General features: G+C 50.3%; 1 protein-coding gene across 1 annotated transcript in view; it reads right to left on the bottom strand.

The window, feature by feature from the left end:
* Window positions 1-982: 982 nt before the first annotated feature.
* The window catches only part of BGN (biglycan), a 158,328-nt gene continuing 146,683 nt past the window's right edge, over window positions 983-12,627 (bottom strand). The window contains exons 3-5 of the mRNA XM_086942305.1: window positions 5,993-6,105; window positions 4,451-4,664; window positions 983-1,128 (exon numbers count right to left, since the gene is read on the bottom strand). Of these exons, the coding sequence (XP_086798431.1) occupies window positions 983-1,128; window positions 4,451-4,664; window positions 5,993-6,105 (473 nt within the window). The remainder of the gene's footprint in view (window positions 1,129-4,450; window positions 4,665-5,992; window positions 6,106-12,627) is intronic.

The raw sequence follows: 12,627 nt of genomic DNA, 5'->3' as shown, positions 1-12,627 counted from the left end.
GTGTGTGAGTTTATCTGTGTATGAGGGTACTGAAGGCAACTTTTGAAAACGATGAAGTGTATCCCTGGCAAGTATTACGTGCCACCACTTCCGGGGATCTCTGGACGCCATTGCATTAAGGCAGCTCTAGAACACATTTTAAATAGCTTTTTTCTTGTAGGTACTAGTTTAGATCTGTATTGATGAGAGATAAAATGCTGGCAGTGGGTGAGTTTCCTAATTCTTGGAGTGGCTGTGACATTGGAATATTGGTCATGGCTGTAAAAAAGTGAGCAGGTGGGAACCCTAGGGGACAAAGAGCGTCTTCAATGCTGTCACAGTGGTGCCCACCTCCCTAAACCTCTCATTACAGGAGCTTTTTACATTTTTGTTTTATAATGTGTAATCCGTAGGGATTTGCACTAGGTTCACCAACCCACTGAGCTGTCTTACTCATAATCAATAGTACAACGTCTGCAGACACTCAACTCCTCTACTTCATCCCATGGTCTTCCCAGAGCAACATTCACAGACTTGAAAATCATTTCCTTTTTCCCCTTGGTTGGGTAGGACCCCCTCCCCCGCTCTCCACAAGCACCAGTTGGGACTCTTTGTTGTGAGTGCACCCAGGAGCCTTTTTTCTTTCACGCTTCACAGACGTACATTGACAGCAGCTAATGTTAAACAGGGTTATTTGTTCCAAGATCACACATGGTGAAACCTTAAATCAAGAGTAGAAGAGAGAAGAGTAGAGCCCCAGTAGCCAGGGAGAACCAGTGGCCTCAGACGTGGCTCTCATGTCTTAAAAACTTACCAGACCCCTCAAATAGAAAACCACGCCCCATTTGTGAGTAGTGAATCGACCTTAGATCACGAGTACGTCGCTGGGGCACCCTACGATGTAAAAGTGTCGTCCTTCTTCTATTTTTGTGACATGTGCGGGTTTTTGGTTTTCCACATCTGGTAACCCTTGTGATGCTTCTATAGTGACACATGGGGTGCTCTAAAGGCAGGTGGGGTCTGGCGAGGCCGTCTTACCTTTCGGGACCCCGGTGAGCTTCGCCTCCGAGATGCGCAGATAGTTCAGCTTGAGGCCGTCGAACGCGCCCGACTCCAGGCCGCTGTTCTCCAGGGGGTTGCCCCCCATTTCTAGAGAGGAAACAAAGGGCAGAGTAAGTTGAAACCGCTCCGGGTTTTACACCAGACAGTTGGGGTACTGAGAGGGGGTGCTGTGATGACACTGAGAGCCCAGATGGGTCTATAGTATGGATGCAGCGTGCGATTCACCCACTACTCAAAACCCTCCCCACAATCATGTCTCAAGGATGACAACACAGTGTGTGGATCAGCCACGGCATACTCCTTTATTCACATGAACTTTAATCATTTAATCAAGAATAAGCATCATCATTTCCTAATATTTGCTGAAGGACAATAAGATGCAAACCAGATTCAGCAGGATACATCAGGCGAAAGACTGTATTTACATTATAAACATTGCAGAAACCATCAGACATACACATTGTGGTGAACACCCCCTGTGCTCATTATGCCAGCAGGCCCCAACTTGCACAAGCCCCCGAGTACCTTTGCACGGGCCTCTGAGTACCTTTGCACGGGCCCCTGAGTACCTTTGCACAGGCCCCTGAGTACCACCCAGGGCGTTCCGTCGCATTGACTGAACACATTGACCAGCAGTCACTAGTAGCAACTTTCTCCATCCATCCATCACAGAGGTAACTACCACACCAGAGCACCGCATAACACATCAGCCCCACCGGGGTACCTAAACAAAGGTGCAGCGCCCACATTTTTTTAACTCAGACATCTCGGGTAGGGCAGGAGAGTCCAGGACCACCAGCAGGTCAGACCCCCCTCCCGCCAGCTCGGGGAACAACTGAATGGCCCCCTGTCCAAGGGACAGTCAGTTCAGACAAAAAGTCCACTTCTGAGTATCCCCCGCTATTTTGCTGCCAGGGACCCCTTTCCTTCAGGGATGGGTAACTTGCTGACTTGCCGCACCTCTGGAGACGCAGGAGGGGACAAAGAGAATGACCCTCCCAACGCTGTCTTGTTTTCGTCTGTCAGATTCCTTCTGACAGTGGTGTGTTTTTGGATACCGAGGCAGCAGCCTCACTACTCCACATTCATTTCGAATTTTTTAGTCGCTGTTTAGGTTGATTTATTGATGTGTGACTCTTTGTCACAGTTGAGGTTGTATCACATGGTCAGCTCAGTGATGGGCCGCGGGTAGCGGTCAATTGAGTTTGCAGAATTGTCAGCATGTTTCCTCAGAGAGTCTCGTCTTTGTCTATCGAGTGCCTTCTGATAGTGTTGAGTTTTGGGTGCCTGCCGCGGCAATTATGCTATCAGACAGCGAAAGGGTTTTGGTTGCTTGCCGAGGCGATTATGCCATCTGGCAGCGGTGAGTTTTGCGTACCTGTGAGCTGAGAGAATGACCCTGCTCCAACCTGCCACTTATAGAGCCCTTTGGGGAGCCTTGCGCCCTCCGATGATGTCACTGGCCGGCCCCAGGGCAGTAATCTCTTCCGGTGCACTGTGGGAGAGGAAGGGCTCTCACCTGAAATGTAACAAAGGGCGCTCTGCCCTGAGGTGGGGGTGGCGCCAAACAGGAGAGTGAAACACATAACGTGCACCTCATAGTCGTATCATTCTGCCCTTCCCGAGAGGCCTTTCAGAGACATTAACCCGTCCCGTTCCATGATCTACACACTCACCTCTATTTATTGTAAGGTGCCCACAAGTCTGTTTCCAGGAGCACAGGTCAAATCTGTGGCCATGAGGCCTGGTCAACAGCTCGACACCACTGCCCTGTCTCCCCGGCCTTCCTCCTGCCTCTTCAGTATCAAAAGCTTTCACCTTAGTGAAATTTATGCAAATTAATGGTGTCCCAATTGTGAGGTTTGTCGATCACATCCTGAACTTGTGATTACACGGGGGCCCACTGTGCACGTGGGCATGCCCGCCTTTGGGATTGTGAGAGCAACACCTTTAAACAGACAATTAGCTTGCTCTTGTGATTATACTTGTGCTCACAATACATGGGGAGTTGTGCTTGGAGTACACGGTGTCTATGAAGACTGTGACGGGAGCACCCCTTAAATTACACTCAGCCTGCCCTAGTGATTTCACTAGTGCGCACAGTACCTCTGTGCACGGTGCGTGCTTCACCCTTTAAAACCATACCTAACCTGCCCATGATACTGGGGGTAGAAGTGTCTGAAGCACCTTTTTAAGACCGGTTTATCTTGCATTTGTGATTACACAAGTGCCCACGTTACAAGCAGGTGCCGTGTCTGCAGCACCTTTAGAAGCACGTTAAGCCTGCTTTTGTGATTACACTAGTGCCCACGTTCCAGGCAGGAACGGTGTCTACAGGACCTTGAAAAGCACATGAATCCTGCGCTTGTGATTTCACTAGGATCCACGATACGTGTGGAAGCTTTGTCTAGCGCTCATCCATTTGACACCTACATCTTGTGTCCTTCCTCGGGGTGCAGCAATAAACACAAGCCCTATGTCCTAGTGGTGAGCAGCTCATTCAGATCACCATGAGGTGTGCCAGGATCTGCTGGTGAGCAGCGTGTGCTGATCACCAGGAGGTGTGCCAGGTTCGGCTGGTGAGCAGCGCGTGCTGATCACCAGGAGGTGTGCTGCGTTGTGAAGGTGAGCAGTGCGTGCTGATCACCAGGAGGTGTGCCAGGTTCTGCTGGTGAGCAGCGCGTGCTGATCACCAGGAGGTGTGCTTCGTTGGGCTGGTGAGCTGTGCATGCCGATCACCAGGGGTTGTGTGAGGCCCTGCTGGTAAGCAGCGGGTGCTGATCACCAGGAGGCGGGCCAGGTTCTGCTGGTGAGCAGCGCATGCTGATCACCAGGAGGCTTGCCAGGTTCTGCTGGTGAGCAGCGCATGCTGATCACCAGGAGGTGTGCCAGGTTCTGCTGGTGAGCAGTGCGTGCTGATCACCAGGAGGTGTACCAGGTTATGCTGGTGAGCAGCGCATGCTGATCACCAGGAGGTGTGCCAGGTTCTGCTGGTGAGCAGCACGTGCTGATCACCAGGAGGTGTGCTGCGTTGTGCTGGTGAGCTGTGCATGCCGATCACCAGGGGTTGTGTGATGCCCTGCTGGTAAGCAGCACGTGCTGATCACCAGGAGGCGTACCAGGTTCTGCTGGTGAGCAGCGCGTGCTGATCACCAGGAGGCGTGCCAGGTTCTTCTGGTGAGCAGCGTGTACTGATCACCAGGAGGTGTGCCAGGTTCTGCTGGTGAGCAGCGCTTGCTGATCACCAGGAGGTGTGCCATGTTCTGCTGGTGAGCAGCCCGTGCTGATCACCAGGTGTGTGCCAGGTTTCGATGGTGAGTAGTGCAGGCTGATCACCAGGAGGTGTGTCACATTCTGCTAGTGAGCAGCACGTGCTGATCACCAGGAGCTGTGGTGCAAGCTCACTCACCAATGCAGTTCATGTTCTTCATCCCGTTGAAGACGTCCTTGCGCACGCGCTTGATCTTGTTCTCGTGGATGCGCAGCTCCACCAGGGAGCCCGGCAGGTTCTGTGGGATCTCCACCAGGTTGTTCTTGGAGATGTAGAGCTTCTGCAGGTGGTGTAGCGGCTCGAAGGCCTTCTCGTGCACCTTGGAGATCTTGTTGTTCACCAGCACCAATGCCTGTTCAAAGAAAAGAGACCAACATGTCTTTTATTTTGTTAAGCCATGTTTTTTTCTGAAATGTGCTGAGGAATCCTTGGTCCTACAGGTCAGGACGGTGATCTGCGCAGGGTTCTAGCGCCTAGAGGCGCAGGTTTGCACAGGCGGCGCACTAACGCGCCTGCAGGTATCATTGCAGTGCAAGGCTCTGGGGTTTAGAATTTCACAGGTAGACACTTGAAACGCAGACCAGGGAGCAGAAAGGGGACCTCTGCCACTGATTGGTGGATGGTCTGGACACTTCAACTCCAAAGGGGTGGGGCAAATATTCAGATTTATTTTTAACTACAACTTTCCAACTGGGAATCGCATTTTAATTAAATTTTATTTGCATTAAAAGTGAAAAAAAAATGTGTCAGACTAGTAGGAATGGGAAACAAGACTAAGAAAACATATTGTCTCCTGCATGTTAGTACGCCTGTAGCAGTATCATTCCAGCAGTATGTACATTATCTACCAACCAGTAAGTATTTCTCTACCTAGAACTAACACTGGGCGTAGTTCGCGTAGTAGCGCTATGCGTAGCTACGCAAAGTGCACTTCGCCCTATGCGAGCTACGCGTAGCTACGTGAACTGCGTAGTGCACTGTGCAAAATGCTGTTCGCACTGATTGCATAGTGCGGGATGCTTGTCCGCACTGTGCAATCAATGCAAGCCGCATCTTGCACAGTGCAAGCGGTCATTTTTCTGCTGCTCAAGTAGATTTCTAATCGAGCGGCAGCTGTCTCAACGCGGACTGGTAGTTTCTCATTGCGACCGGTTGCCAACATATGTGACCACTCGCAATGAGAAACCTGACCTCCTTGTTTTGAGAATCTCGCCGGAGATTTATTTTCCACGCACGAGATCGGCAACTTGATGTTGCTGATCGCGAACGAGGAAAACGTTTCGCCGGGATGTCATTTTGCTCGCTCACGGTCACCAACATTGACGTTGAGGACTGCGAGCACGCCAAAGATTACTGCTACGCTACGCATGTTTGCACTGTGTTACGTGCAATTTGCGTAGTGCGAAGTAGAGCAAAATTTTCAAACTACGCGAGCGTATCATAATACTTCGCCCAAGGTCACCTGGAACCTGTCTGTGCACCCGAGATGAACTGACGTTTGAAGGAACAGAGGCCTCAGGGTCGTGGCTAGAGTCTGTGGGCTGAGACATGACCAGGTACTGTCTGACAGGGGACTTTCTCCGCCCCAGCCTGGTCAGGGTTGCACATGCACCAGAGGTCGGGGACGCGCCAGAGGATCCCGCTGAAGGGTCCTCATCCGCGAGGAGGCTCTCAACTCACGTAGAGCTTGGAAAGGCCCTTGAAGTCATCCCTCTTCAGCTCTGTGATCTTGTTGTTCTGCAGGTCCAGGAGGCTGGTGTCCCGGGGGATGTTCTTGGGCACCTCAGTGAGTCCTGGAAGAAGGAAGAGAAGGAGAGTGAGTATTTAGGGTTTACAGCCTCTTTTTCATCCTGAAAGAGGACAGCAGGGGCTTCAGGCAATCAAAAGGGACAGCAGAGGCTTCAGGCAATCCAAAGGCACAGCAAGGGCTTGGGTCAACCCGAAGGCACAGCAAGGGCTTGGGTCAGCCTGAAGGGACAGCAAGGGCTTGGGTCAACCTGAAGGGACAGCAAGGGCTTGGGTCAGCCTGAAGGGACAGCAAGGGCTTGGGTCAACCTGAAGGGACAGCAAGGGCTTGGGTCAGCCTGAAGGGACAGCAAGGGCTTGGGTCAGCCTGAAGGGACAGCAAGGGCTTGGGTCAACCTGAAGGGACTGCAAGGGCTTGGGTCAGCCTGAAGGGACAGCAAGGGCTTGGGTCAACCTGAAGGGACAGCAAGGGCTTGGGTCAGCCTGAAGGGACAGCAAGGGCTTGGGTCAGCCTGAAGACTCATCCTCGACATCCCACGAACCAGCCACATCTCCGGACATCTGCGAGACCTTCACTGGCTCCCCGTCAACAAAAGAATCACCTTCCGCCTCCTCACCCACGCACACAAAGCCCTACACGACCAAGGCCCGAGCTACCTCAACAGCCGAGTCAACTTCTACGCTCCCAAACGCCACCTCCGATCAGCCAACCACGCCCTCGCCGCCGTCCCCCGCATCCGAAGAGCGACTACAGGAGGAAGGTCCTTCTCCCACCTGGCCGCCAAGACCTGGAACTCCCTCCCGACCGACCTGCGCCTGACCCAAGACCACCTCTCCTTCAGGAAGAAGCTGAAGACCTGGCTGTTCGAGCAGTAGCGGCTCCCCCCCCCCCCAGCGCCTTGAGACCCCACGGGTATGTAGCGCGCTTTATAAGTGTCACTGATTGATTGATTGATTGATTGATTGAAGGGACAGCAAGGGCTTGGGTCAGCCTGAAGGGACAGCAATGGCTTGGGTCTACCCAAAAGGGTAGCAGGGGCTTCAGGCAATGCAGAGAAACAACAAGGGCTTGGGTCAACCCAAAGGAACTGCAAGGGCTTGGGTCAACCCAAAGGGACTGCAAGGGCTTGGGTCAACCCAAAGGGACTGCAAGGGCTTGGGTCAACCCAAAGGGACTGCAAGGGCTTGGGTCAATCCGGAGGGACAGCAGGGGCTTGGGTAAACCGGCAGGTGAAGCAAGGGCGTAGACATTAAGGGACACCTGAAGGGCGTGAACGCTCTCCAGCTTAGAACCCGTCATATCTCACCCACCTCTGCGTGTAGGGTGAATGTCAGAGTACTGAGCCCAAACATGCCGCACCTGGAATATGAACTACAAAATATCCCAAAGTACAAACTTAGTTAATTCTCGGTTTAAGATTCTTTCCTCCCCATCCCCGTTCCTTAAAGATATATAGAGTAAAGGGCTGAATGCCCTTTTTCGAGGCTCCCTTAGAGATCCCTTGATGCAGTCACAGCGCTAAGGAGCCGGCCTTTCCCTCTTCAGCCCACAACATCTGGAACCCACTTCTGCTGGGTGTTAGGGGCTCCTCCCCTTTGCTGCAATTCAGGAACAAGCTGCTGACCCCCTGTTTGACTAGACCTGCAGCAAGAGAGCCCTATGTGCAGCCGTGGTGTAAATGTGCAGTGAGTCAGTCACTGAGTGTAAACACATTGATTCAGGAGTCACCCCCCCCACACACACACACACCTCTCAGCTTTGCAATGTACAAAGTCTTAATTATGGTGTAGAAGTGTGGCTCAATGGTTAGAGCGGCAGACCCTGATGCAGAGGTCTAGCCCGGGACCAGGGTTCAGTACCCGCCTCGGCGGGTCTTGGGCTCGAAAATTCCACGGACCTGATAATTCTCGCCTCAGTGCCTATTCCAATCATGGAGTCCCACTCTGCAACTCTGGGCAATAGCTTGCTTAATCTCCACAACGGCCCACACAACACTAAGGATGCCTGGCCTCCACCTTGGGGGTGCCCAGGAGTGGACGCCTCACAGGGAAAGCCAGGATGGGTTCCACAGCGGTATTCGTACGAGCCCCTTGAGACCCTTGCGGGTGAGTAGTGCGCTATACAAGTATCAATTTACAATTATAATGAATCCAGAATCCCAAAATGAAATAAATGTTGTTTTATTGTCAGCACAGCAAAGATGGTCCAAACAGGTTAGGCTCCAGGTGCAACTGGGCCAACAGTAGAACCTTCTAGAGAAGAGGCCAAGCAGAATGTAGAATACATTGTGAAAGTAAACAGAGCTCATGCCAAGGGAGGCATGCAGAAAAGTGATGTAACAGATTTAAAGGGAAAGATGTAATAGAAGAATGTGTGTGCGCTAAAGAGAATGCAACAGTCTTCCTCTTCTCCCTATGGTGAGGCTGAAGCACTGCGTCTGGTTTAACTTGTTTATCTGAATGTGAAAACCCAAGACGTAGTTTCTTCAAATCAGCCAGGTATGACAACTCTTGACGAAAAATGTTGTTTGGTTAAAATGTGGCGTCCACTATATGCAGTGCAATACATGGAAGAAAAAGTGTAGGTACTCACCAAAGGAGATTTGGACTGAGGGTGGAGTATGGGACAGGAAAAGGGGTGGGGTATGTGTTTTACCCTTCTAAGCTTTGTATACAAAAATATGCATGCATTGTAAGAATGACTGAGATATCTGTCCATGAGTTATCACACTACTAACCACTTATATAGTACTTACAAATAAGTGCTTAATGTTGACCAGACTAACTCTTTCTTTGCAACCATAGAATAATAGAATTGTGAGGAAAAATGGCAGGTTTCCAAACGTTTGCCTTGTAGTTTGCATGCATTGCCCTGACTCAGGGTCATATGTCACTGAGCTACATGACGAAGGCCCAGAGGTATCAAGATACCCTTTAGCGATTCTCAAATAGCGATTTTTAAGGAATTGCTATTTGAGAATTGCTAAATGGTATGTATCTAGAAATTCTCTATTTTTTAGCGATTTCTTAAAATTCCTTAATTGCGATTAGCAAATTGCTAATCGCAATTAAGGAATAATTTCCAATTCATTTCTATGGGCCTAGAGGCCCATAGGAATGAATGGACAGTTATTCTCAATTTGCGATTCGCAATTTGCTAATCGCAAATTGAGAATAATTTCAAGGGTGCAAGGGAGTCTTAAGAACACCCTGATGCACCACTGAAATTGACATGTGTGCGCATATGGCGCACATACATGCCCTAAGGGCATGTATGAGCGCCACATGGCACCTTTAGAAATTTCAAAAAGTGCTTTTTTAAAAGAATTAGCAAATTACCACCAACTACAAGTTGGTGGTACTTTGTGATTTCTTAGCCTAAATTCGCAAAGCTTAAATGCTACATACATAGCATTTAAGGAATCGCAATTTGCGATTCCTTAAATGCTTGCGCAAAATGAAGGAATTGCAAATTTTGCGATTCCCTAATTTTGCGGTGCGATTTTTTGATACATAGCATTTGTGAATGTTTTTGTCGCAAACGCTGCTTATTTGCGATTCGCAGCGTTTGCGACAAAAAAAACGGATGATACATCTGCCCCAAAGATTTTAACTTGTGACCTGCAGGTAACATGGTGATCTCTGCAGCAAAACAATAACCAACTGAGCTCTCTGTATAAAAGACAACAGTGTGATCTGCATGTTTCGTGCTGTGTGTTACGGCGGGGACATTGACCCTCTATTCAATTTTATGTTGAGTCGAAACACAGATCTTTCCAGCAAGTGCATTAAATGCCAGAGATATTAAAGTACCATTGTACCCGGGAACTCCCTATATACACAGAGATCTCTATACCAGGTAATATTTCGAAATGCAGTCTGTTGTGATCAGTAAAGCAAGGCAGAATAGAGTTATTATCACCTTTGTCTTGTTGTCAAATTCTTTGGGGCAGAGTTCAGACCTTGCTCTTTGTGACTGCACCCACTTTCTGCTGCCAACCCTTGGCCCGATTAATAAACCTAGTGTTGGCCTCAGGAGTAGCTATTTTTAAAGCACTTTTGTCTAGAGTGAGCCCCTTAAAGGTCGAGCCTGGCTCTGGCTCAGCTCGAGGGTCTCTTGGAACCTCGAGCCCAAAACAAACCGAGCTGTCATTGGCTCCTGCCTGCCCCGCGTGCTGTACCCTTATGCACAAAGGTAAAAACAAAGCATTAACATTTGACGTAAAAAGGAGAGACTACTATTCTGATTTAGTGATCTTAGGCAAGTATTTTATTTTACACATTTCCCTTTTAATTCATCACCTCTTAATAAACCCATAATGTGACTTATCAATGTCAAAGCAACTGCACGTTAAAGAGGATGGTTTTATTTTTATATTTTGAAGATACTTTATCCTATTTTACGTGATGTTGTTGGATCCTTTACATTGCAAACATTTCCAGGGCTCGGCTCGTGCAAGGTCTCTTAGAGCCCAGACAGACCCTTGGCTCGGGTCGCGTTTTGTGCAGCACCAAGGCTGGGGTCGCATTCTGTACAGCACCAAGGCTGGGGTCGCATTTTGTACCGCACCAAGGCTGGGGTCGCATTTTGTACCGCACCAAGGCTGGGGTTGCATTTTGTGCCGCACCAAGGCTGGGGTCACATTTTGTGCCGCACCAAGGCTGGGGTTGCATTTTGTGCCGCACCAAGGCTGGGGTTGCATTTTGTACCGCACCAAGGCTGGGGTTGCATTTTGTGCCGCACCAAGGCTGGGATCGCATTTTGTACCGCACCAAGGCTGGGGTTGCATTTTGTGCCGCACCAAGGCTGGGATCGCATTTTGTGCCGCATCAAGGCTAGGGTCGCATTTTGTGCCACACCAAGGCTGGGGTCGCATTTTGTGCCGCACCAAGGCTGGGGTTGCATTTTGTGTCGCACCAAGGCTGGGGTTGCATTTTGTACCGCACCAAGGCTGGGGTTGCATTTTGTGCCGCACCAAGGCTGGGGTTGCATTTTGTACCGCACCAAGGCTGGGGTTGCATTTTGTGCCGCACCAAGGCTGGGGTTGCATTTTGTGCCGCACCAAGGCTGGGATCGCATTTTGTACCGCACAAAGGCTGGGGTTGCATTTTGTGCCGCACCAATGCTGGGATCGCATTTTGTGCCGCATCAAGGCTGGGGTCGCATTTTGTGCCACACCAAGGCTGGGGCCGCATTTTGTGTCGCAGCAAGGCTGCGGTCGCATTTTGTGCCGCACCAAGGCTGGGGTTGCATTTTGTACCGCACCAAGGCTGGGGTTGCATTTTGTGCCGCACCAAGGCTGGGATCGCATTTTGTACCGCACCAAGGCTGGGGTTGCATTTTGTGCCGCACCAAGGCTGGGATCGCATTTTGTGCCGCATCAAGGCTAGGGTCGCATTTTGTGCCACACCAAGGCTGGGGTCGCATTTTGTGGCGCACCAAGGCTGGGGTTGCATTTTGTGCCGCACCAAGGCTGGGGTTGCATTTTGTACCGCACCAAGGCTGGGGTTGCATTTTGTGCCGCACCAAGGCTGGGGTTGCATTTTGTACCGCACCAAGGCTGGGGTTGCATTTTGTGCCGCACCAAGGCTGGGGTTGCATTTTGTGCCGCACCAAGGCTGGGATCGCATTTTGTACCGCACAAAGGCTGGGGTTGCATTTTGTGCCGCACCAATGCTGGGATCGCATTTTGTGCCGCATCAAGGCTGGGGTCGCATTTTGTGCCACACCAAGGCTGGGGTCGCATTTTGTGCCGCACCAAGGCTGGGGTCGCATTTTGTGCCGCACCAAGGCTGGGGTTGCATTTTGTACCGCACCAAGGCTGGGATCGCATGTTGTACCGCACCAAGGCTGGGGTTGCATTTTGTGCCGCACCAAGGCTAGGATCGCATTTTGTGCCGCATCAAGGCTGGGGTCGCATTTTGTGCCGCACCAAGGCGGGGGTCGCTTTTGTGCCGCACCAAGGCTGGGGTCACATTTTGTGCCACACCAAGGCTGGGGTCGCATTTTGTGCGGTGCACGTATTTGCATATCGAAAACTTCTCAGAGACTGACATTGGTATGTCTCATTGGAACAAAGATATTGGGAGCTGCCAATCACCTAAGTTTACAGCTCAATGACAAATGTTTATCAATAAAAGGCACGCTTAGAAATCAATACTAGTGCTGCAGTTAAAAAAAAATACATGAATGCATTGATTTAAGTCTCGATTCCTGCATAATATTTCCACTTCAGACACCAGCAGGGCCTCTAGTGTGGAGGAGGCAGACTCGGCCAGCATGGATCTATCCCTTAGATGCCAGAGAAAGAGGGATTTACTGACCGCCTGGATGAATGCATAAAGTCTCAGCAGAAGCAATGCCCTCCAAGGATTTCATATTCAACATTAAAAACAAACAATGTTTTTGTTGATATTTGTTTTATGCATGATGTGTGTGGACCCCCTCACAATATGTGAGTAGGGGCTTGGGCGTCCCCAAGTGCACCATGTTCTGTGACATGTTTAATCTACTCCTGATTTTTGCAACCCACACTTTGCATGCTGGGATTATTAAAATCTCTTACTGT

Source organism: Lissotriton vulgaris, chromosome 10 (assembly GCF_964263255.1).
Source record: "Lissotriton vulgaris chromosome 10, aLisVul1.2, whole genome shotgun sequence".
Lineage (NCBI taxonomy): Eukaryota > Metazoa > Chordata > Amphibia > Caudata > Salamandridae > Lissotriton > Lissotriton vulgaris.
This window is presented reverse-complemented; position numbering and strand designations above follow the sequence as displayed.